The sequence below is a fragment of the Pristis pectinata genome, chromosome 14, assembly GCF_009764475.1.
Source record: "Pristis pectinata isolate sPriPec2 chromosome 14, sPriPec2.1.pri, whole genome shotgun sequence".
Classification (NCBI taxonomy): domain Eukaryota; kingdom Metazoa; phylum Chordata; class Chondrichthyes; order Rhinopristiformes; family Pristidae; genus Pristis; species Pristis pectinata.
The window spans coordinates 50242960-50269075 of NC_067418.1; the positions used below are offsets into that span (position 1 = coordinate 50242960).

The following is a 26116-nucleotide window of genomic DNA, read 5'->3' on the forward strand; positions in this document are numbered from 1 at the left end:
ATGATGCCCACAGTGTGACGGTTTCACCCCCGGGTGTTGCCCACAATGTACGGTTGTTTCCCCTGGTGTTGCCCACAGTGTGACTGTTGTTCCTTCCCGGTGTGTGCCACTATCACCTGTACTTGGTGCCAAACCCCAACCATTCAGCCACCCACTGCCGCTCCTCCTAAACACTGCACAGCCGGAGTTTCACCGTGAACACCTGATGTGAAAGATTCTCGCCTTGGAGCAGAGACCCACGGAGAACTGTTGCCGACCGTGACCACCCCCAGCACCAGGTGTCTGCCCAGACACCTCATGCAAACGCTGAGCTGCCAACATCCACCAGTTACACCATAGAGGGAGGTGAATCCTCTGAGCTCCACAGTGCATCAGTCAGAATTCATCCCTGGCCACCTGGTCGGCACAGTGCTCTCCAGGCGCCAGAGATCCCTCTCTGCAGCCTGTGACCTCCCAGCCTGCTAGCTGCATGCTGCAGCCACCACATCACATCTGGCTGATGAGGCGCCACGTTTGAGAGGTGGAAGACACTTTCGGTCTGCGGATACCATCCTCTAACGCGCCTCCTCCAGTGGTTCCACTGGTAAAACAGCAGATCAGCTCCAACTGTACAAGGGCCAGGAGGGGCACCTTCTGTTTCTGCTGTTCTCTGGTATTGAACCGGGGTCCCTTCATGCATGCTCCGCTTGGGTAGCCTCCAGCCCAATGGCGTTGCAGGTAACCCACTCGCCCCGTGTTCCTTTCCCACTCCCACCCGTCCGCCCAGGGCCTCTCCTCCTTTGCTCTGCTTCTCCATCCCTCACCCCCTCGTTACCCAGACATCGCCCTTCCCCGACCTGCGGGGGAGGAGGGGAGAGCAGATCCACCGGGGGATGGGTCAAAGGTAAGGAGAGAGGGGGGAAAAAAACCCGCCTCCCCCCTTCTGTCCATCTATCACTGCTCTGCTTTTCCCTCCTATATATCGGGCTTCCCCCTTTTCCCACCTTCAGTCCTGAAGAAGGGTCCTGACCCGAAACGTTGACCGCCTGCTTTTCTCCGCGGATGCTGCCCGGCCTGCTGAGTTCCTCCAGCGTTGTCGTGTTTTTAATCTGCTACCGGCCTCTGTCTCTACCTCCTGCCTCCCCTTCCCCCCCCCAACGCCCACCCCACCCGGCTCCACCTGCCCGAAACTTTCCCCTTTTCTTCCTATCAGATACCAGCCCCTGCCTCAGCCCTCCCTCTCACCTCACTATGCCGGCTGTCTCCCCTCTGCACTCTGTCCTGGTGTAGTGGCACCAGCGGAAACATTGACCGTTCTTTTACTCCCACAGATGCTGTCTGACCCGCTGAGTTCCTCCAGCCGTTTGTCTTCTGCCTCCCCTCTCTCTCGGCACCCCGCTCCCCCTCCTGGCTGGCTTGACACAGCCCAGGTTTTCTGAGGCTGACAGCTGGGTCAGCGCAACGCCATCATGGCGCCAGCGACCCGGGTTCAATTCCGGCCGCCGCCTGTCAGGAGTTTGCACATCCTCTTCACCCCCCCCCCCCCCCCCCCCGTGTGTCTGCGTGGTTTCCTCCGGTCTCCTCCCACATTTCAAAGACGTACGGGTTAGGAAGTTGTGGGTGTGCTACATTGGCGTCGGAAGCGTGGTGACACTTTCGGGCTGCCCCCAGAACACTCCACACAAAAAGATGCATTTCACTGTGTGTTTCAATGTACACATGACTGATAAAGAAATCTTATCTTTGAGTGAGCTCTTTGCTGCCAAACTGCTCACACTTTTGCTGTGCATGCACCCGGTTGTTCAGAACTGTCCAACTGACTGAATGTGCTGTGCCTCTGATCATGTCCACGTGTTCGTACGCGGCTTACAAAGTGGTGATTATTATCGAGCACTTACTGCATCCATCCATGAGACTTCTCCAGCCCACCAGAATGACGCCCCTTTTGGCACAGGCAAAGGCGTACGACGCCAGGCTTGCACACATGAAGTCATTCGTTTGCTCATAGTTGCACGTTTCGAACCTACAGTTCTGAGCGGGAAGGCAAGGCAATTACTGGCACCGGTTGAATTAAAAAGCAGGACGCTGAAGGAGCTCAGCAGGTCAACCAGCACCCACGGAGGCATGAATGCTGCTTCACTCGCTGAGTCCTGTGTTATTATATGTTATAATAAAGAACTACAGTTCCCAGTAGGCAATGCAAGGGGTCACATGGGGGAACAAGAGGTGGCTGTAAAAAGGGAGGGAAAGCAAGCTGTCTGTTGTTGGTTAATAAAATGTTCAGATGTTAAACCCACGCTAAGTTTGTCTCTTGATGAAGAACAAACGTAACAAGTCTGTTCCACCTCCTGCAGCCTCCTGTGTCAGTTGGATCAGTGAACGTCAACGCTCTGATCTCAGCGGTGTCGTGCGCCAGGGGCTGTATCTGGGGAAGAGTCTGCCATTCCTGCATTGACGATCGGCCACAGAACCACAGAACTGGAGCGGGGGGTGGGTGAGGCGCCCTCGATCCCGAGGGACGGCTGCAGAGCAAGTGGCGTCGCGTTATCCCTCTTCAATCCCATTGGCGGCAAACGTGCAAGGGCTGAAAAGTGGTGGGTAACGGCGCCCCGTGAACAGTTTATGTGTGCCCTTCGAGAAATAATGTGTGCGTGGATAAATCCGGAGAGTTGTGTAAAAAATATTAACATGCTCACAGACAGGAGAAACATTGGAGGCCGGTTTGTCTGAGATGGTACCAGCCCTTGTTCAGTGCCCCTGTGTGGAGAAGTTGGCCCCACGGGGTACAATGAGGCTGGGGTACTGAAAGAGCCATCCAAACAGGAGTAAGGGAAGGGCATAAGCCCCCTCCTCAAAACTGCTCAAGGGACTTTCATAACTGGCTCAGCCAAGTGATAGAAACATTCAAAACTATTAAAGTCCATTTAAATGAAAAAAAACAAAATCCACCAATAGTCCTCATTAGTAAATGCAGGCACTGTAAGTACACTGTCCTGCAGTGAAGTGAATGAGGCAAGGTCTCTATGCCTGGCCTGAACTGGCACATGTTGTCCGAGCAGGTTCCTTGTCCAATGGGAAAGGCACAGAGGATTCCCCACAAAGTCGGGTTTTTTTTTCCAAAAATACAGAACCCCTTTCATGTCGGTAAGTTGGCTTGCGGGTCGTATCGTTCCTAGTTTGTAAATGGCGGCTGTTGTATGTTCAAAGTAAACGGATTATTTCTGCCAAGGCAGAGAAGGGATGGGGTGGTTGAGGGAGGAGGGGTGGGTGGATACGGGAGGGAAGCGGATAATTGAGAGGTGGTGTGGAAGATGTGTGGAGGAGGAGTGGGACGGGTTCTTGAGTGGGGGGGGAACGAGGCGTGGAGGACAGAGGGGTGTAGGCTGCTAATGGCTGTGTCATGAGGAGGGAGGAGCTTCAAGTCTCCGGGACTGTGAACATCACCGGTAGCCTGTCCTGGTCCCGACCATGTAGACGCCACGGCCAAGAAAGCTCACCAGCACCTCTACTCCCTCAGGAGACTAAAGAAATTCGGCATGTCCCCTTTGACCCTCACAATTTTTATCGATGCACCATAGAAAGCATCCTGTGATGGGGGTGGGGGGGCTGGAATGGAGGGGGAGGGAGAGGGGTGTGGAGAAGGAGGGGCCGGTGAAGGAGGAGGGGCTGGAGGGAGGGGCCAGAGGGAGGGGTGGGGGCCAGTGGTTGAAGGGTTAGACTTGGAGCAGTTTCCAGAAGCGCTGCAGTCACATGCACACTGTCGCTCGACGCCTCTCAGTGGTCTTTTCTCAGTCTCATACATTTGTGATTCATCTTTGGTTACCCGCTCTCTCTCACCGCAGTTTATCTGCAGGAACTGCAGACTTCAGGAAGCTCATCTCTTTTACAGCTCAGATTCACAGGAGCCTTTCAAGTGGCCACCACTGCCTCACTTGCCATTTTAACCAGGAATTGAATTTTATTTTCGTGACAAGTAAACGCACATCCCAACAGAAGATCACCTGAATATGTGCATTATTTTGTAATGAGCAGTGATTGGTAATCCTGATAAACACACCAGGACACAAAGCAGCTTTGATCAACCACAGTATATGGAGGTATTGTCTTTCCTGATCAAAGATTGAGGTTTTTATAACCTGCATTCCGGAAGTATTGAAAATTGCAGTCAACCTCTTTAACAGAGCTTTTATCTGGAATTTTATTCTGGAATTTTATTCTGGAATTTCAGGATGCAGATCCCATTAAGCTGCAGTGTGAGTGCCAGGAATAAAGGCCAACTTCCATGAGAAACCTGTCAACCTCCCCAACATCTGACATAGTTTATGATCGTATCAATGGGTAACAAAAATACTGAATTAGTGGAAGAAACAATGCAGAAGAATTTCTTTACCTTATAAAATTCTGTCGGATCTAGAAACGCATGACATTGTCCAAATATAGAGGTCTCATCCAACAATACTGAACAATGGGTCTCTGCAAAGATTTCTGCAAAATGTAAAGGAAGAGTTTTTAGCTTAAGTTCCAACAAGTATAAATTCCTCAGGAACTTTGATCCTAACGATTGCCAAAACCACCTAACAAAAACCTGGTACAGTCGGATAAAAATCATCTGCTCACACCTCAGCATTACCTCCTCAGCAAAACCTCACCTGCCTTGGATGAGAGCACCGGGCGATAGAAAGATTAGTAAGTTGCGAAGAGGGCACAAGGATCCTGCAAAGGGAGATGGACGGACTAAGGGAGTGGGCAAGAGGGCAACGAGCGTATAACGTGGGAAGGTGTGAGCTTGTCCACTCTGGAGAAGACGGTAAAAGGAAATTGTTAGTTCAACAGGACTGTGAGACTACATGGAGAAGTGAGGCTGCAAGACGTCAAGCACGAGGTGACCTGTGGATCCGAGTGTGTGATTCTTCCTGTGGACTGGAGGGTGGCAAATGTGTCCCCCACTATTTAAGAAGAGGGGGTGAGAAGAACAGGGAACTCTTGACCTGTCGGCCTCACATCAGTGACAGGGGTTAATGAAGGAAGTAATAACAGAACACCTTGGGAAGATAATCAGATTGAGCAGAGTCAGCATGGATTTGTGAATGGGAACGATGAACTCTTGATCTCACAAGCTACCTTGTCGTGACCCTTGCTACCTTATTTGTCAACCTGCACTGTGCTTCCTCTGGAAACTAAAACACTGTATAATGCATTCTGTTTTCTTTTCACTGCCTCGATGTACTTAAGTGTGGAATAATCTGTACGGATGGCATGGAAACAAAAGCTTTCACTGTATCTCGGTACATGTGACAATAATAACCAATCCTTCTCTTCTTCCCTTTTCTGGCCTCTTTTCTTTACCTTTTTCCTCTCTCTCCTTACCTTTGACCCATCCCGCAGTGGATCTGCTCTCCCTTCCTCCCCCGCACCTGCCCATCACTGTCTCTTACCTGCATCTACCTATCACCACCCTGTGCCCACCCCCCCTCCCCTCTTCTGTCCACCTATCACTGCTCTGCTTTTCCCTCCTATATATCGGGCTTCCCCCTTTTTCCTATCTTCAGTCCTGAAGAAGGGTCCTGACCCCGAAACGTTGACCGCCTGCTTTTCTCTGCGGATGCTGCCCGGCCTGCTGAGTTCTCCAGCATCATCGTGGTTTTGCATCTCGATTCCAATATCTGCAGTCCATTGTTTCTCTAATAAACATGCTTGACAAAGCCGCTGAAGTTCTGTAAGGACGTCTGCCGCAGAATAGACAACGGTGAGCCAGAGGATGTGGTGTATTTGGGCTTGTGGAAGACTTCTAATGAGGTCCCACACAGGTGATTGCTCAGCACAAGGAATTGGGGTAATGTACGGGCATTGAGATCTGGTTAACAGAAAACAGAGTGGGAACAACTGCATCTTTCCAATGTTAGTACACTGTGACTTGTGGGGTACAGCAGAAATCATTACTTGAACCCCAGCTATTTGCAATTTACATCAGTGATTTGGCTAGATCTCCAAGTTTATTGACCATACTAAACAATGGGTAGGGAGGCTGTACGGTGACAAAGGTCATGGAGGTCATGGCTGTCATGTGACAGTGACAACATTGACCCCCCCGGTCAGGATTGCTCATCAGCATTGCTCATCGGGTGGGAAGCGACACCACTGTCAATCAAGGTTTGGCTCCAGCCCACCCATCAAGTGTACACCTGAACAATTGGCTTGTTTAAGCACCTTTGTCCTTGCTGGCACCGAGCCATTGGACCTTTTGAATTACCTGGGCTGGACCACCCCCAGCCCCCCAGCATTATAAAAGTGCCACATGTTCCTGGCTCACTCACTCTCGACTGCCCCAGGAGTCGTGGAACAAGGCTGAAGAGCCCACTGGTAAGAGCGTGCACTTCCACAAGGGTTAGGAGCGTCCTAGTAGATTCTGGGGAGCGTTTAGAGCCGGTGCTTGTACAGAGTCAGGGGGTCGGGCACCGTATTGTTTATTTCTTGATCATTTGTAACCAGTTTGTTGTGTGTGTGGGTGGGTGTTGCGCATCTCACCCCTGTTGTGATTTCCTCACGTTTGTGATCTCCTGCGTGTGTGCGTGTACAGTGTGCATTCCGTTCCCAATCATTCTGTCCCCGCGTTTGTCTTTGTGAATTAAATCATTTTTAAAATTCCAAAGACTGTGTCTGGAGTCCTCTATCTTTAAGACCCCAAGAGCCGTTTCTCACAACATAGGCTTAAAGGAGGTACAGGCAAACTGAGTGAAGTGGAGAAAACAGGGTGGATGGAATATAATGTGAAAAAAATGAGGTCATTTGGTGCACAAACAGAAAACAGAATATTTGTTAAATGGTAGTGTTGATGTTCAAAGGGACCTGGGTGTCCTTGTACACAAGTCACTGAAAGCCAAGTGAAAGCAGCAAGGGATCTATAAGGCAAATGGTATGCTGGTCTTCAATGTGAGAAGATGGAAGGAAGTCCTACTGCCATTGTGGTGAGATCACACCTGGAGTTTTGATCTCCTTATCCAAGAAAGAATATAATTGCCACATGAAGTGCAGTGAAGATTCAGCACACTGATTCCAGGGATGAGTGGACTAGGCCTGCCTCCTCTAGATTTTCAGAAGAATGTGAAATCTCATCAAAACTTTGATAATTCTGAAGGGGCTCGGCTGGGTGGGTGCAGGGAGGATGTTTTCTCTGGCTGAGGAGCCTAGGGCCAGGAGGCACAGTCTAACATTGACTTTTTAGGACTGGGATGGAGAGAAATTTCTTCACACGAGGTGGTGAAGTCCAGAGGGCTGCGGAAGTTCAGTCACTGAGTTTATTCAAAGCTAGGAGTGAGAGATTTCTGGATATTGGGGGAATCAAGGGATTGGGTGATGGTGCTGGGAAATGGCGAATGGAGGTAAAAGATCAGCCATTATCTTGATGAATTGTGGACAGGCCTGAAGGACCAGTCGTGTTCATCTGCTTCTAGTTCTTATGCATGGAAGTCGGCGTTCATCACAGGTGACTGATGTCTCCGGGAAAGAGTTCAACAGAGGAGAGCACATGAACGGTTTTGTTCAGGAAGCCAGAACCATAGAACCATAGAACCATACAGCACAAAACAGGCCCTTTGGCCCACCGTGTCATGCCGTCCATCAGACCACCCCCCACACTACCTAACCCCTTCCTCCCGCATATCCCTCTATCCCACATTCCTCCATATGCCTATCCAACAAGCTCTTGAACCTGTTCAATGTATCTGCCTCCACCACCACCCCAGGCAGTGCATTCCATGCACCAACCACTCTTTGGGTGAAAAACCTCCCTCTGACATCTCCCCTGAACCTCCCACCCATAACCTTAAAGCCATGACCTCTCATCTTGAGCATTGGTGCCCTGGGAAGGAGGCGCTGACTGTCTACTCTATCTATTCCTCTCAACATTTTATATACCTCTATCATGTCTCCTCTCATCCTCCTCTTTTCCAGTGAATAAAGCCCGAGCACCTTAAGCCTCTCCTCATATTCAATAACCTCCAATCCAGGCAGCATCCTGGTAAATCTCCTCTGCACCCTCTCCAACGCCTCCACATCCTTCCTATAATGAGGCGACCAGAACTGAACACAGTACTCTTTAAGTGTGGCCTAACTAGAGTTGTCCTTGCCGCCCGCAACCTTGGGACGTCGGGACAGCACTACAGCCAATGCAACACTTACAGGATGCAAGGCTATTATGTCAGCCATGTGGTTGCTCAGGCAGCAATGAAACAAATGACTAGGTCCACTGGTTTAGATGTCAAGAAGTAAGCTTGGCTCAGGACAATCTCTTTGAAAGTGTTGGAAAGGGTGCAGAGGAGATTTACTAGGATGCTGCCTGGTTTTGAGAGGATGGATTATGAGGAGAGACTAAGGGAGCTAGGGCTTTATTCTTTGGAGAGAAGGAGGATGAGGGGAGACATGATAGAGGTATACAAGATATTGAAAGGAATAGATAGAGTAGACAGCCAGCGCCTCTTTCCCAGGGCACCAGTGCTCAATACAAGAGGGCATGGCTTTAAAGTAATGGGTGGGAAGTTCAATGGAGATATCAGAGGGAGGTTTTTTACCCAGAGAGTGGTTGGGGCGTGGAATGCGCTGCCTGGGGCGGTGGTGGAGGCAGGTACATTGGTCAAATTCAAGAGATTACTAGATAAGCATAAAATAGAAGGATATGTGGGAGGAAGGGGTTAGATAGTATTAGGCGAGGTTTAAAGTTCGGCACAACATTGTGGGCCGAAGGGCCTGTTTTGTGCTGTACTGTTCTATGTTCTAAAGCGGCTGGCACTCCAGCAGCCATTACTGTTGCATGGAACTGCAGGTCTCGATTATGCAGCCTGATATCTGACCACAAACTCTCGCAATAACTGATGCGAGATTAAAACAAACTGAGTAAACCTTTCTTAAGCTGTGCATTCTGTGGGCTAGCAAAGTCGACAAGGTGCACTTCCTGCCTGTCCCCCAGTGCCCTGAGATGGAGAGAATGGGGAGTGGGTCATTTCTTTCACTGAGAAATCTGAATTTACCACAACTCAAGGGGGTAAGAAATAGGAGCGGGAGGCAGCCATCTGGCACATTGAGCCTGCTCCGCCATTCAATAAGATCACGGATGATCTGGACGTGGACTCAGATCCACCTACCTGCCTTTTTCCCCATAACCCTTAATTCCCCTACTATGCAAAAATCTAACTGTGTCTTAAATATATTTAATGAGGCAGCCTCCACTGCTTCCCTGGGCAGAGAATCCCACAGATTCACTACTCTCTGGGAAAAGCAGTTTCTCCTCATCTGTCCTAAATCTATTCCCCTGAATCTTGAGGCTATGTCCCCTACCAGTGGAAACAACCTTCCTGCCTCTATCTTATCTATCCCTTTCATAATTTTATCTGTTTCTATAAGATCCCCTATCATTCTTCTGAATTTCAGCGAGTATAGTCCCAGGTGACTCAATCTCTCCTCATAGGCTAACCCCCTCATCTCTGGAATCAACCTGGTGAACCTCCTCTGAACCAACTCCAAAGCCAGTACATCGTTCCTCAAGTAAGGAGACCAGAACTGCACACAGCACTCCAGGTGCGGCCTCACCAGTACCCCGTATAGTTGCAGCATAACCTCCCTGCTCTTAAATTCAACACCTCTAGCAATGAAGGCCAACACTCCATTTGCCTTCTTGGTAACCTGTTGAACCTTCAAACCAACCTTTTGCGATTCATGCACAGGCACTCCCAAGTCCCTCTGCACAACAGCATGCTGCAATCTTTCACCATTTAAATAATTGATCTTCAATGTTCCTTCTAAAGTGGATGACGTCACCATTTACCAACATTGCACTCCATCTTCCAAACCCTTGCCCACACACTTAACCTATCTCTATCTCTCTGCAGACTCTCCGCATCCTCTGCACAATTTGCTTTTCCGCTCAATTTAATGTCATCATCAAACTTAGATACGCTGCACTCGGACCCCTCTTCCAACTTAACAAGTCTTACCTCAGTACCATGCCCCTGCACTAACTCAGTGTAACTGCACTGTGTAATGAATTGACCTGTACGATCAGTTTGTAAGACAAGTTTTTCACTGGACCTTGGTACAAGTGACAATAATAAACCAATATTATTTTCACAAAGTGATCAGAATCGTTGTCAACGTTGGTAAGGAGCATCAAAAACCTCCATAGATTTGCACCACAATGCATTTAATATGATTGGAAAACTGGGACATTAAATATTGGTCTGAATATCTTCAGTCATTTTAACAGAGGACAGAAATCCAACTCTCTTCACCGGATGTTAGAGAGTTGGTTATTCCGTAACCAACTTGTTCCCAAGTAAGGGATTGCGCAGCTACTTACCATTTACTTGACTTAATGAACATGGGTCTGAATCCTCATCATAAGCAGATCCACAGTTTGCTGTAACTTTCCAAGAATTCACAAAAAAACGTGGCTTCTCTTCGATGATTTTCATACTGCTTGTAAAGTCATCTGTGGAGTCTCCATTGAAATTACCACATAGCCCTGCAAGAGAAAGGTGACCCAGATAAATAGCATCATCCAAAATTAAAGCAATTAATACAAAAGTAACCGATCTGGACTTTCAATCCCTGGATTTCTGCCTCTGAAATTATTTGTGTTATTCATAAAAATGGATGATGATATAAAATGATTCTGTATCAAAACTCACTTAGCCAAGAATGGTGGAAATGGACAAATTACAAAGCTCCTGGGTCAAAGTAAAACACTATCTTACAGTCGATTATCATATTTCTGAATCACTACCACAGGGTCATATTGGTAGAAAATGCTTAACAGTCAGTGTATCATTTCTCCAAACAAATATTAATTGAAATTCTACAAGTTAATTGGTTTATATCTCTGATAATGGAGCAAAAACATTTTGCGTAAGTGGATTAAACAATTGAAAACCAAACTGATGCAGCAACAAAGAAGAAGCTGGAGGAACTCAGCAGGTCGAGCAGCATCTGTGGAGGGAAGTGGACAGGAGACATTTCCGGACAAGACCCTTCGTTTAGACTGATGCAAGGTCTCAGCATGAAGACATTGACTGCCCATTTCCCTCTCACAGATGCTGAGTTCCTCCGGCTTCTTGTGTGTTGCTCCAGCTTCTGCAGTCTCGTCTCCCCAAACTGGTGTAGCATCTTTTCGCAGGCCTATACTTCCACCAAGAGGATGAAAATAAAATTGCAAGTTACAGCACTCAATAGATCATGCAAGCTTGCAGCTGAATAGACATTAATATAGGCAACATTGTTTTTCATTTCAGACCAAGTTACAAGTTAAAGATCAATGAAGAAATTAAATCAAATAGCTATGCATAAACTTCACTGTCTGGGCAAAAGACCATGTTTCTCTTTAATCCTGCCCTGTCATTACTGACTCAAAAGCAAGTTAACACAGATGTGTTTGATCTATGGATCCGGATCACAGATAGGAAGTATATGTAAGGTTTAGGAAGCTAAAATCAAACAGATCCCTTGAGTTGGAACAGAACTCAAGAAGGGAATTAGGAGAGCCAGGAGGTGCCATAAAAAGTCCTTGGCAAATAGGATTAGAGAGAATTCCAATGCATTCTACACATACATCAAAAGCAAGAGGATAACTAGGGAGAGGGTAGGACTCAAGAATAAAGGAGGGAACATGTGCTTGGAGACGGAGGATGTGGGCGAGGTCCTAAACAAGTACTTTACGTCGGCATTCACCAAGGAGAAGGGCGTGGAGGATGGTGAGATCAGTGTGGAGCGTGCTAATATGCTGGGGCATTTTGAGACAAAGAAAGAGGTGGTGTTGGGTCTCTTAAAGAACATAAAAGTGGATGTCCCCAGAACCTGATGGGATATACCCCAGGTTATTGAGAGAGGCAGGAGATGAGATTGCTGGGGCCTTGACCAAGATCCTTGTGTCCTCTCTAGCCACAGGCAAGGTCCTGGAGGACTGGCGAGTAGCCAATGTCATTCCTTTGTTTAAGAAGGGAAATAGGGATAATCCTGGAAATTATAGACCGGTGAGTCTCATGTCAGTGGTAGAGAAGATATTGGAGAGGATTCTTAGGGTTGGGATTTATTAGCAATTGGTAAAGCATGGCTTTGTGCGGGGCAGGTCACATCATGTCTTTTTCGAGGAGGTGACGAGGGTGATTGATGAAGGTAGAGCTGTGGATGTTGTCTACATGGATTTTAGTAAGGCGTTTGACCAGGTCCCATGGGAGGCTCATCCAGAAGATTAAGATGCATGGGATCCACGGTGTCTCGGCCGTTTGAATTCAGATGAAAAACAACAAGATGCTTGTGGAGGAACTCAGCAGGCTGGGCAGCATCCGTGGAGAAGAGCAGGCGGTCAACGTTTCGGGTCAGGACTCTTCAGGACTGAAGCTAGGAAAAGGGGAAGCCCGATATATAGGAGGGAGAAACAGAGCAGTGATAGGTGCACAAAACAGGGGAGGCGGGACCAATTCAGAACTGGCTTGCCCATAGAAGACAGAGGGTAGTGGTCGATGGGACTTATTCTGGCTGGAGGTCCGTGACCAGTGGTGTTCCGCAGGGATCCGTACTGGGACCTCTGCTGTGTGTAATGTATATAAATGACCTGGATGAAAATGTGGAAGGGTGGGTTGGTAAGTTTGCTGATGACACAAAGATTAGTGGGGTTGTGGATAGTGTGGATTGGTGGGGCTGTCAAAGGATACAGTGGGATATAGATCAGTTGTAGATATGGGAGGAGAAATGGCAGGATGGAACTTAATCCAGGCAAGTGTGAGGTGTTGCACTTTGACAGATCAGTTGTAAAGGGAAAGTATACAGTTAATGGCAGGACCCTTAAAGTGTTGATGTACAGAGATATCTTGGGGTCCATGTACATAACTCCCTGAAGGCGGCTGCACTAGTTGATAGGGCGGTAAAGAAGGCGTACGGCACGCTTGCCTTTATTAGTCAAGGCACTGAGTTCAAGAGTCAGGAAGTTATGTTGCAGCTTTATAAAACTCTGGATAGACCGCATCTGGAGTATTGCATTCAATTCTGGTCGCCCCATTTTAGGAAGGTTGTGGAGACTTTGGAGAAGGTGCAGAAGAGGTTTACCAGGATGCTGCCTGGACTAAAGGGCATGTGGAGAGATTGGACAAACTTGTGTCGCTTTCTCTGGAGCAGCAGAGGCTGAGAGGACACCTGATAGAATGTATAAGTTTATGAGCGGCATAGATAGAGTAGACAGCTGGTATCTTTTTCCCAGGTTTGAAATGTCTGATACCAGAGGGCATGCATTTAAGGTGAGAGGGGGAAAAGTTCAAAGGAGATGTGCGGGGCAAGTTTTTTTACACAGAGTGCCTGGAATACGCTGCCTGGAGCGGTGGTGGAGGCAAATATGATAGAGGCATTTGAGGCTTTTAAATTGGCACATGAATATGCAGAGAACTGGGGGGAGATATGGACCATGTCAGGTAGAAGGGATCAGGTGTCATTAGCTCAATTAGTTAGGCACAACGTGATGGGCCGAAGGGCCTGTTCCCGTTCTGTACTCTTCTACGTTCTAGATGCTGGAAATCTGAATTCAATACTGAAAATGGTAAAAGTAGATGAGGCCCAGCTGCATCTGTCAAGATGGAATGTCATGAGATACTGCTGATTCAACTGTGGAAGAGTTCTGCTGATCCCATATTAGATTCATCAGTCACCCCAGAACCCAGAGATGTGGAGTAAAGCAAGTCATCCGCAACCTCCAGTGACTGCTGTGTAGGAGAAGAATACCGCTCTCGTACCATTGGTGCTTCCATAGAACATCACTCCAACTGTAATGTACACCTGGAAAACTTCAGTAACCTTAAAAAGCATCTCCAGGCCAAAGTCGGTGTCCATTCGAATATAGCTGGAAGACCGTTTATAGATTTTGATGTTCCCTGGAAGAAAGCAAATGATCGCACAGATAATAAACTCATTTTTGTATCTTGCAGACAGTTCAAGAATGGGCTGGAGAGGACTTTTCCCAGGACTTGGCTGGTATGGTGTCCTCTATATATGCAGTGATTTTTGTATCTTATGATTGGAGGTAGTGGTAGAGGAGGGGGGACAAGCTTTATATTTGAATATAATATATAACGAAAATCTCTTTTATTTGTAAATCGTACTGAATCATTTACAATTTATTTTATACTCCATCTATATGTTGTATTCTCTGTTTTATGCATTACATCCTTATGAGATAAGATCTCTTTATTAGTCACATGTACATCGAAACACACAGTGAAATGCATCTTTTGCGTAGAGTGTTCTGGGGGCAGCCGCAAGTGTCACCACGCTTCCGGCGCCAACATAGCACGCCCACAACTTCCTAACCCGTACGTCTCTGGAATGTGGGAGGAAACCGGAGCACCCGGAGGAAACCCACGCAGACACGGGGATGATGTACAAACTCCTTACGGAGAGTGGTCGGATTTGAACCTGGGTCGCTGGCGTTGTAATAGCGTCACACTAACTGCTACACGACCGTGCCTGCCTTATATTGTATTGCTTATGATTCAAAATAGGATCAGAGAAGAAAGCCATTCAGGCTGAGTCTCTGTTGGTCTGTCCCCCTCCCTTGGCCCTTCCCCATATCTCTGCCAATCATCCTCTGTCAGTGCTGTCAGGTTCCCTTGTTGAAGACATTGACAGTCCCTGGTACGCTGACCTTCTGCCAATCAGGACAGCATCGTTCTGTTCACCCTCATGATCTTGTCCACCTCAACCAACCTCCTTTGTCCCAAGAACACACCTAGCTTATCCAACCTAAACCTTGGGGCAGAAATCCCTCGTCCCTGGCATCCATCTCATTCTTGTGCCCTCTTTACATCCTTCCCAAGGTGGGGCTGCCAGAACTGCACGTAACCCTCAGTAGTGTAGCGGTTAGCGTAACGCTTTACAGCACCAGCGACCTGGGTTCAATTCCTCCTGCTGTCTGTATGGAGTTTGTACGTTCTCCCCGTGTCTGAATGGGTTTCCCTCCGGGTGCTCCGGTTTCCTCCCGCATTCCAAAGACGTACGGGTTAGGAAGTTGTGGGCGTGCTATGTTGGCGCCGGAAGCGTGGCGACACTTGCGGGCTGCCCCCCGGACACTCTACGCAAAAGATGCATTTCACTGTGTGTTTCGATGTACATGTGACTAATAAAGAGATCTTATCTCTCATCCTGCTTTCCTGCTTTTGTTTCCTGTGCCTCAATATATGAATCTCAGAATTCATACACTCCCTACACCCAGGTCCCTCTGCACCTGTACACCTGGTGAGGTTCTGCCACTTACTCTATATTGCCTTATTCTTCCTTCACGCTTCTCTCTGTTAAACTTTGTCTGTCATTCAGCCACTTTGTGCTGTGTATTACCCCCCTCCTCACTGTTTACCCCACTTCCAAGCATTGGCTCATTTGCACTTGTAGAAATTTTACCCTCCGCACCCGGGTCCGAGTTATTGAAATCAGAAGAAGCAGTGGCCCCAGCCCTGAGCCCTGGAGAACGCACTGCCCACCCACCGTAACCAGTCTGAGAAACTGTTAGCTCTTTACTCACTAGTTTCTGCCTTTAAGCCAATTTCCTTCCAATGACTCAAGAGAGAGTCATCCCACAAACCACCCCCCCCAACCCCCATCGGGCAGAAGATACAAAAGCCTAAAAGCACGTACCACCAGGCTCAAGGACAGCTTCTACCCCACTGTTATAAGACATAATGAAAGGTCCCTTTGTATGATAAGATGGACTTTTGACCTCACAATCTACTTCGTTATGGCCTTGCACCTTATTGTCTGCCTGCACTGCACTTTCTCTGTAACTGTAACACTTTATTCTGCATTCTGTTATTGCTTTTCCCTTGCACTACCTTGATGTTCTGATGCGATGAAATGATCTGTATGGATGGCATGCAAAACAAAGTTTTTCACTGTACCTCGGTACACATGACAATAATAAACCAATTTACCACAGAACATGGAACACTACAGCACAGTACAGGCCCTTCAGCCCACAATGTTGTGCCGACATTTTCTCCTGCTCTAAGATCTATCTAACCCTTCCCTCCCACATAGCCCTCCATTTCTTAATCATTCATGTGTCTGTCTAAGAGTCTTTTAAATGTCCCTAATGTATCCCTAATGTCCCTAATTTAAATTGGTAAATTGGTTTATTATATTCCTGGCCCTGCTGAGTTCCTCCAGCATCATCGTGTTTTTCATTTACCAATTTAATTCCACTGGACTCCCATTTTGCCAGCCTCTCAGGTGAGACTTTGTCAAATCGCTTCCTAAACTCCATGTAGACTCTTATCTTCCGCATTTCCCTCATCGACCTTTCCTGTTATTTCATTAAAAGATTCAATCAGGTTAGTCAGGTGTGATCTGCTTTAAACACGATTTGTTGCGTTCTGGATCTTCTTTACCCTCCCTGCCTTCTCCAAGTGCAAGTTAATGATTCCCCTGATTATTGGTTTCGAAGGCTTCCCCCTGACTGAGGTGAAACTGCTCAGACTTTGCAGTTGCTTTGTCTGTCCTCGCACTCCCTTTGGAACAAGAGTGTTTTATATGCCATTTTCCAGCCCCCTGGACGTTGGAAAGAGCAGAATATGGTGGCAAGTTCTTCCGTAATCTCCACCCCTCCTCCCCCAGCATCCGAGGATACATCCCATCTGGACCTGGTGACTGGTTTACTTGGAGCGCTGTTCGCTTCCTCCTCATCCGTTTTCACCATCCACTGAATTTACCACCTCCACTTCCACTGAGATTTTGGCAACATCGCCCTGCTTGTAAAGACTGATGCAGACAACTCATTCAGTGTTGCAGCTCCTGCCTCTCTCTGGAGTCACCTGTGATTGTCCCAGCCCGGCCTGCTCACCACCTACGTGCCCAGAGACTTTGCATTCCTTTTTAAGTTAAACACCATTCTCATACTCCCACTCTGCTCCTCTCATTTTCCATTTCAGTTCCCCTCTCAGCCTTCTGTGTTGTTGTCATGGGAGATAGTGACACCTGATAGTCACCTGAAATGGGAGACAGTCACTTTTTTTCCATTTCATCTCCATCTCCCCCTCCTCTGCCATCCGAGAGCTCTTGTGTTGGTTCCCTCCCCTTTCCCCCCCGAGGGAATGTGCAGAGCCTGTACCTGAAATATCTTCTCTTTCGGGGACGTCCATCGTTCTCTTACACTTCTACTGACTGATATTTGGTTCCATTTATCCTGTTGTGACCTGTATCATCCCTCCTTCAATTTCAAGTTCTCCTTTAGTTCTCCTTTAGTCCATTCTGAGTCCAAGCCTTACGATCTGGTTCAGCATTCCCGAGTGTTCTCCCTGGACACTTGGCCCAGCTCGTCCCTCGAACCAGGCCCAACACCACCCACTGCTGGACACAGTCCAGAAACTCTTCTCCTTTGCCCTTGACTCCAACACTATCCCAATCAATGTTTGGGGTAACGGAATACCCCACTATCACCACTCAGCAGCTGTTGCATGTCTCTCTGGCTTCCCTACAGATCTGGTCCTGTAATTCCTTCCTTGGCTGACAGAATACCTCCAGGAATAACCACAGCCTTCTACCTTCTCAGCACTGAATGAACTCTATACCTGACCTCTGAAGGACATCCTCTCTTCTCATAAGAACATAAGAAATAGGAGCAGGAGTCAGCCATCTGGCCTGTCGAGCCTGCTCTGCCATTCAATAAGGTCGTGGCTGATCTGGCTGTGGACTCAGATCCACCTACCTGCCTTTTTCCCATAACCCTTAATTCCCTGACTATGCAAAAATCTATCTAACGGTCTCTTAAATATACTTAATGAGGTAGCCTCCTCTGCTTGCCTGGGCAGAGAATTCCACAGATTTACTACTCTCCAGGAAAAGCAGTTTCTCCTCATCTCTGTCCTAAATCTATTCCCCTGAATCTTGAGGCTATGTCCCCTAGTTCTAGCCTCACCTACCAGTGGAAACAACTTTCCTGTCCCTATCTTATCCATCCCTTTCATAGCTTTATATATTTCTATAAGATCCTCTCTCATTCTTCTGAATTCCAGCGAGTATAGTCCCAGGTGACTCAATCTCTCCTCATGGGCTAACCCCTTCATCTCTGGAATCAACCTGGTGAACCTCCTCTGCGCAGCCTCCAAAGCCAGTATATCTTTCCTCAAGTAAGGAGACCAGAACTGCACGCAGTACTCCAGGTGTGGCCTCACCAGTACCCCGTACAGTTGCAGCATAACCTCCCTGCTCTTAAACTCAATCCCTCTAGCTATGAAGGCCAACTTTCCATTTGCCGCCTTGATAACCTGCACGATAATATATCCCTTGGTCAGGGTGCTGCCCCTCCTTTTCTGAACACCTCAGATCCTGGGATATTAAATGCCCTCTCTTGTCTTGACCTGAGCCCTGTTTCAGTTAATGCCCCTGCATTTGTTGGGAGCACACAGAGGCCCAGTGTATCACTCAAAAGCTACCCAGCCACGATCTTACCCCACCCTTGGCAGGGCCTGTGATTCCTACATTAACCGCATCAGCCACTGCGGTGCAGGATTGGAAGCAATTCACCCTCGATCCTGAGGGACTGCCCAAGACCACGTCATTTTCCCACATGGCTCTTTATTCGTACAGTTCTCCAGCCTTGTTCTCCGCACTATGTGTTGATGTACTAAACCCCAGTCTATATTCGTCCTCGTCCTTGTCAGATGCCTCCCATCCAACACCATACCACTTCTGTTTCTATTACTATCGAGCACACAGTCCGTTCTAGATTATAATAAGATATTTATTTATTAGTCACATGCACATCGAAACACACAGTGAAATGCATCTTTTGCATAGAGTGTTTTGGGGGGCAGCCTGCAAGTGTCACCACGCTTCTGGCGCCAACATAGCACGCCCACAACTTCGTCTTTCGAATGTGGGAGGAAACCGGAGCACCCGGAGGAAACCCACACAGACACACGGGGAGGACGTACAAACTCCTTACAGACAGCGGCCAGAATTGAACCCGGGTCGCTGGCGCTGTAATAGCATTACGCTAACCGCTATGCTACCGTGCTTGCATGGGAGAAGGGAAGAAAGGGCTTTCCCTGACAGTAAAGAGAGCTGGGAGGTGGTTGAGGTGACTGAGCTCTGGACTGTAGTCAGAATCCTGAAATGTCGGCCAGCGAATGCAAGGAACAATCACTGGGATCCAGTGTGTGTGTGTGCGGGGTAAGGGTGACCTGGCTGCTAGGTAACCGAGGTATTGTCTCTGCAGACATGAGCCTGCATTCCCCGGTCATGTGATGGGTCGACCTGGACAAAGGATCGACCCAGGTAGGCAGCAGAGAGAGGTGACCAGAGTGAGCAAACCAGTGGTGAGGTCTCCTGGATTTGGGCTCACCACAGGTTAGGTCGTCACTGATGCTGTGGACTGATTGGAGTGGGGTGCTGCAGTTAAACGGGCTCAGGCACACTTCCGAGATAAGTAAAACAAAACAAAAGAGCTGGTCATTGACTTCAGGAAAAGGGGCGGTGTTCATGCACCTGTCTACATCAATGATGCTGAGGTCGAGAGGTTTGAGAGCTTCAAGTTCCTGGAAGTGAACATCACCAATAACCTGTCCTGGTCAAATCACGTAGACATCACAGCCAAGAAAGCTCACCAATGCCTCTACTTCCTCAGGAGGCTAAAGAAATTTGGCATGTCCCCTCTGACACCAACTTTTATCGATGCACCATAGAAAGCATCCTATCTGGATGCATCACGGCTTGGTACGGCAACTGCTCTGCTCAGACCGCAAGATGCTGCAGAGAGTTGTGGACACAGCCCAGCGCATCACGGACACCAGTCTCCCCTCCTTGGACTCTGTCTTTACCTCTCGCTGTCTTGGTGAAGCAGCCAGCATAATCAAAGACCCCACCCACCCGGAACATTCTCTCTTCTCTCCTCTCCCATCAAGTAGGAGATACAGGAGCCTGAGGGCAAGTACCACCAGGCTCAAGGACAGCTTCTACCCCACTGTGATAAGACTATTGAACGGTTCCCTTATACGATGAGATGGACTCTGACCTCACGATCTACCTTGTTGTGACCTTGCACCTTATTGCACTGCACTTTCTCTGTAGCTGTGACACTTTACTCTGTACTGTTATTGTTTTTACCTGTACTACCTCAATGCACTCTGTACTGACTCAATGTAACTGCACTGTGTAATAAATTGACCTGTACGATCGGTTTGTAAGACAAGTTTTTCAATGTACCTTGGTACAAGTGACAATAATAAACCAATACCAACACCACTTGTTGTAACTTAAACAATGAAGTGTGTTGCGTGCAGGGTTGCATGTGTAAGGTTTATTTCTATCGGGTTTGTGAACAATCCTGCTTAACTTTGGCACAACGTGGACTAACTGGGCTATGGGGCTGCACCTTCCTGGTAAAAAAAATTCAAATGATGGACTGTCTAGATGTAGTTTAGCTTTGTGGAAGCTAAATTATGGATGTGTGTGTGGTAAAGCCACATAGCTAACATTGGAAGGCAACTATTCGAGTCAAGTGGCACAACACAGAAACAGGCCCTTTGGCCCACCATGTCCATGCTAACCTTTATGCCCATCTAAGATTTAAGATCTCTTTATTAGTCACATGTACATTGAAACACACAGTGAGATGCATCTTTTGCGTAGAGTGTTCTGGGGGGCAGCCCGCAAGTGTCACCACGCTTCCGGCGCCAACATAGCACACCCACAACTTCCTAACCCGTACGTCTTTGAAATGTGGGAAGAAACCGGAGCACCCGGAGGAAACCCACACAGACACGGGGAGAACGTACAAACTCCTTACAGACAGCAGCGGGAATTGAACCCGGGTCCCTGGCGCTGTAATAGCATCGCGCTAACTGCCATGCCACTGTGCCTGCCCCATGTGACTTTGTTAGATTTTTAAACAACAATAGAATCCCTACAGGTGCTGCAGGCACAACCTATTGTACCTTATCTCTGTCCTTATCAGCCTTGCTCTACCATTACATTGGCTCTAACACTACACCAACAGCGATGCTGGTTTGGTCAGTGACGGACTGATCCGTACACACCAGCAAGGTCTGTGGTGTATCTGTTGGTGTGGAGCTGGCATAATGTGAGCATGCAGAGGCAATGCCCATCAGAGCAATGCCCATGGGATGCCCCAATCCCATTTGTCCTCATTAGGCCCGTATCCTATGCCTTGCCCATTTAATTGTCTGTGTAAATACCTCTTAAATGTAGTGATCGTATCTGATTCCACCGTCTCCCCTGGCAGCGCTTTCCAATATCAACTACTCCCTGCATGTAAAACTTACCACTCAGACTCCCTTTAAAAATTTCTTCCTCTCACAAACCTCTGCCTTCTTGTTTTTCATATGCCTTTCATACGTAAAGATTCTGACTACCTACCTATGCCTCTCATAATCTTATTTACCTCTATTAAGGCACTCTTTACAGACACAAAGGCACCGTAGTGTAGCGATTAGCATAATGCTTTACGGTGCCAGCGACCCGGGTTCAATTCTGGCCCCTGTCTGTAAGGAGTTTGTACGTTCGCCCTGTGTGTCTGCGTGGGTTTCCTCTGGGTGCTCCACATTCCAAAGACATACGGGTTAGGAAGTTGTGGGCGTGCTATGTTGGCGCCGGAAACGTGGCGACACTTGCGGGCTGCCCCCCAGAACACTCTGCGCAAAAAGATGCATTTCACTGTGTGTTTTGATGTACGTGTGACTAATTAAGATATCTTAACAATTTATATCTAGACATTACTCATTAATGCTCAAACACCCAAGGCTTGGTGAATCCCTGCCCAGCAGCACACTGGGTGAGGACACAAACTAATACCGCAGCCTCATGCACGCCTGGAGTCAGCTGTTTGAGACCATGGGGCAGTCAGCTGGAGTCCGATACCAGTTCACCTTCACAAACACAAGGAGGAGCAGAGTGTCAGCCTGGGCGTCGGGTCACATTCTCTCACACGTGGGCGGAACGAGCTAGGGCAGCGTCAGCTCTTGAATGGCCAAATGAACGGAAAACCCAGGGCCCCTGCCACCAGCTTTGTCCTTACCTGCTTGATATGGCAACTCCTTGAACTGATTGTTGACTTGGATCTTGCCGCTCATCGAGAAAACTATCTTCAGCTGTGAAGCACAATGTGGGTTGGTGAATGAATGCAGTTTTGAACGTCGGTTCAAGACAACAACATTTGCAGGGTACGGCACGCAATGAAGAAGGGCGATTGAATGCTTCAGTGTAGTACAGACTCCGGGATCGTTCTGGGCACTGGGGATGTGGTATTCAGACACAAGGAATTTTGTGGGCAGTCTGATCAAGTGGAGATTGTTGCTCTCATTGCACAATGAGGGAAAAGGAGTGATTCCCGAAACACTTGTTCTCCAGCTGAGAGAGGATGAACACATTTGGAGTATTGTGTCCGGTTCTGGTCGCCTCATTACAGGAAGGATGTGGAAGCTTTAGAGAGGGTGCAGAGGAGATTTACCAGGATGCTGCCTGGATTGGAGAGCATGTCTTATGAGGATAGGTTGAGCGAGCTGGGGCTTTTCTCTTTGGAGAGGAGGAGGATGAGAGGTGACTTGATAGAGGTGTACAAGAGGCACAGATCGAGTGGACAGTCAGAGACATTTTCCCAGGGCGACAATGGCTAACACGAGGGGGCATAATTTTAAGGTGATTGGAGGAAGATATAAGGTGGATGTCAGGGGTAAGGGAGTGGTGGGTGCGTGGAACGCACTGCCGGCAGAGGTTGTGGGGGCAGATACATTAGGGACATTTAAGAGAATGTTAGATAGACACATGAATGATGGAGAAATGGAGGGCCATGTGGGAGGGAAGGGTTAGATAGGATAAAATGTCGGCACAACATTGTGGGCTGAAGGGCCTGTACTGTGCTGTAGTGTTCTATGTAAGTGTGTACGGGGAGTGTCATCCTCACTAAAGAGGCAGGGTTGGCCCCAGCTTGCACCACCGTTCAACATCCTTACGGCGACACAGACGGAGACCATTTAGCCCATAACATCCCAGGCAGTGCTCCCATTGCCCTCGTTCTCCTCTCTCCTCCTTTCCCTGTGACTTCATCTCTCTTCCCATGCCTGCAAGCTCCTCCTTCTGCCTCGCACAGCGGCCACTTAACCCCCCGGCACGTTGCAGAGATGTGGGGGTGGGGGGGGGGTGCCAAACCAGGGCACCTGGGTAAACCCCATGCAGTCACAGAAAGGACGTGCGAACTCCACGTGGGCAGCACCCGGGGAGTGGGATCCAACCCGGGTCGTTGGCGCGGTGAGGCAGAGCGGTAAGATCTCGGCTGATCTGCCCTCAGCTTCCCACTCTCTGTGTTCCGGCACCCAACGTATTCTCCGCCGCTCCTCCGCAGCTCTGGGGCCAGAGAATTCCAAAGATTCCCAACCCTCGGAGAGAAGAGTCCTCCACTTCTCCGCCTTGGACGCTGCCGGCTCCAGATTCCCCGACCAAGTGAACTACCCTGTCAGCACCTTCCCCGCCAAGCGCCCTGTCGGACTGTTCAATGACAGAGACATTGGCCACTGCTGCTCTAATGCTCCCATGTTGGGAAGTTGAGGGAAAGTTGACCGAGTTGTCAGAGATCTGCCCTGTGGCTCTAGGGCCCGCGCTCCTGATGGATGACGAAGCAGGATCTAGGGGCTGAGATAATCTATCTTTGTTCCTCTTTCTCATCTCCCCTTGTTCAGTAGCCCCATGGAACAGTGGGTTGGGGCCTCTGGTGGAGAGTAGCCCAGAGTAAACCGTGGATAATGGAACCAGCAAAAGGCCACAACCCACTTTGGCTAAAATGCACTTGATGTTCTTCAGGAAACTCCTGTTGGGCCCAGAAATTCTACTATGTATTGTGCTTGGAGGAGTTTTATCAAAAGCTCCTCCTGAATCATCGTGTTTTATCTACTGCATTCTGTGCTCCTCTACATTGGTGAGACCAAACGCAGACTAGGTGACCGTTTCACAGAACACCTGCGCTCTGTCCATGACCGTGACCTGCATCTCCCCGTTGCTGGTCACTTCAACTCCCCCTCCCACACTATCACTGATATGTCCGTCCTCAGCCTCCTCCACTGCCGGGAGAATTCCAAGCGCAAACTGGAGGAACAGCTCCTCATTTTCTGTGTTGGAACCTTGCAGCCTGACGGCATGAACATTGAATTCTGCCACTTTAGGTAATCCCCACCCCCTTCCCCACACCCCCACCCCCCCACCCCACCCCCACCGTGCTTCTTCCCTTTCCTAGCCTCTTTTTTTCTACCTTTTCTTACTTCTTTCTCCTTACCTTTGACCCATCCCCCGGTGGACCTGCTCTCCCCTCCTCCCCCGCACCTGCCCATCACTGTCTCTTACCTGCATCCACCTATCGCCACCCTGTGCCCACCCCACCTCCCCTCTTCTGTCCACCTATCACTGCTCTGCTTTTCCCTCCTATATATCGGGCTTCCCCCTTTTCCTATCTTCAGTTCTAAAGAAGGGTCCTGACCCGAAACGTTGACCGCCTGCTTTTCTCCACAGACGCTGCCTGGCCTGCTGAGTTCCTCCAGCACCGTTGTGTTTCTACACGGTAATGTAGCGGTTAGCGCGACGCTATTACAGCACCAGCAATCAGGGTTCGATTCCCGTCGCTGTCTGTAAGGAGTTTGTACGTTCTCCCGTGTCTGTGTGGGTTTCCTCCGGGTGCTCCGGTTTCCTCCCACATTGCAAAGACGTACGGGTAGGTTAATACGGGTTTAAAATGGGCGGCGTGGACTCGTTGGGCCGGAAGGGCCTGTTACCACGCTGTAAATAAAATAATAAAAAAAACGCCATCTCTCAATGGGAACAGGCGTTCTGTACACAGGCAACGTGCTTCCGCAAGTTTGTTCTGGATCCTCCAGCATACAATATGCGCGCGGATGGATGTCTGAGGACTCACAGTCCCATCAGGTCACAAGCAAGGACTGAGGGACGCTCACAGTATTCCTCCTCCTGAGGCTTGTGAGTGACGTTGCCCTCAGACACTGAGGCAGCTTTTAACTGGGAGGTTGCTGGAACATCAGTGCTCCTCCCGGAGTCCCACTTAGCTCAGGGACCCCCATCTTGCCTGAACCTCTGTCCTTGGCCTGTAGCCTCTCCTCACCTGAACCCCTCTGCGGCTGAACAGAGGTGTCTCCCTGCCTGGGTCACTCCTGTTCAACCTGTTCGCCGGGTGTCAAGTTCTCCTCCGGGTGGGCTCCTTCTCTAACCCCCGGTGGTCTCTCCCTCTGCCTGACCCTGCTGCCATTCCCCCACCCCAAACATCTCTGGGCCCTGACCTGCCCACTTGCGTGTCACGTCTCCTTACACTATACGAGGCTGTTCAGTCCATCAGAGCTACAACACCAACAGCCTGTCCTGGACAAATCACGTAGATTCCACGGCCAAGAAAGCTCACCAGCGCCTCTACTTCCTCAGGAGGCTAAAGAAATTCAGTTTGTCCCCTTTGACACTCACCAATTTTTATTGATGCACCATAGAAAGCATCCTATCTGGATGCATCACAGCTCGGTACAGCAACTGATCTGCCCAGGACCGCAAGAAACTGCAGAGAGTTGTGGACACAGCTCAGCCTGTCATGGACACCAGCCTCCCCTCCTTGGACTCTGTCTTTACCTCTCATTGTCTTGGTGAAGCAGCCAGCATAATCAAAGACCCCACCCACCCGGGACATTCTCTCTTCTCTCCTCTTCCATCGGGTAGAAGATACAGGAGCCTGAGGGCACGTACCACCAGGCTCAAGGACAGCTTCTACCCCACTGTGATGAGACTATTGAACGGTTTCCTTTTATGATGAAATGGACTCTGACCTCACGATCTACCTTGTTGTGACCTTACACCTTATTGCACTGCACTTTCTCTGTAGCTGTGACACTTTACTCTGTACTGTTATTGTTTTTACCTGTACTACCTCAATGCACTCTGTACTAACCCAATGTAACTGCACTGTGTAATGAATTGACCTGTACGAACTGTATGCAAGACAAGCTTTTCACTGTACCTCAGTACAAGTGACAATAATAAACCGATACCAATACCAATACCAAACCAATAGCAATCCTATTTCCCCACTGATTTTCTTGGATGTCTATTCTTCCCATGT

General features: G+C 48.7%; 1 protein-coding gene across 1 annotated transcript in view; it reads right to left on the reverse strand.

Moving 5' to 3' along the window:
* LOC127578012 (mucin-6-like) overlaps nucleotides 1–17138 on the reverse strand; it is a 68521-nt gene extending 51383 nt beyond the window's left edge. Inside the window, exons 1-5 of the mRNA XM_052029717.1 lie at nucleotides 17108–17138; nucleotides 13746–13883; nucleotides 10328–10492; nucleotides 4370–4464; nucleotides 1878–2010 (exon numbers count right to left, since the gene is read on the reverse strand). Of these exons, the coding sequence (XP_051885677.1) occupies nucleotides 1878–2010; nucleotides 4370–4464; nucleotides 10328–10492; nucleotides 13746–13883; nucleotides 17108–17138 (562 nt within the window). The remainder of the gene's footprint in view (nucleotides 1–1877; nucleotides 2011–4369; nucleotides 4465–10327; nucleotides 10493–13745; nucleotides 13884–17107) is intronic.
* Between the last annotated feature and the right edge of the window lie 8978 nt (nucleotides 17139–26116).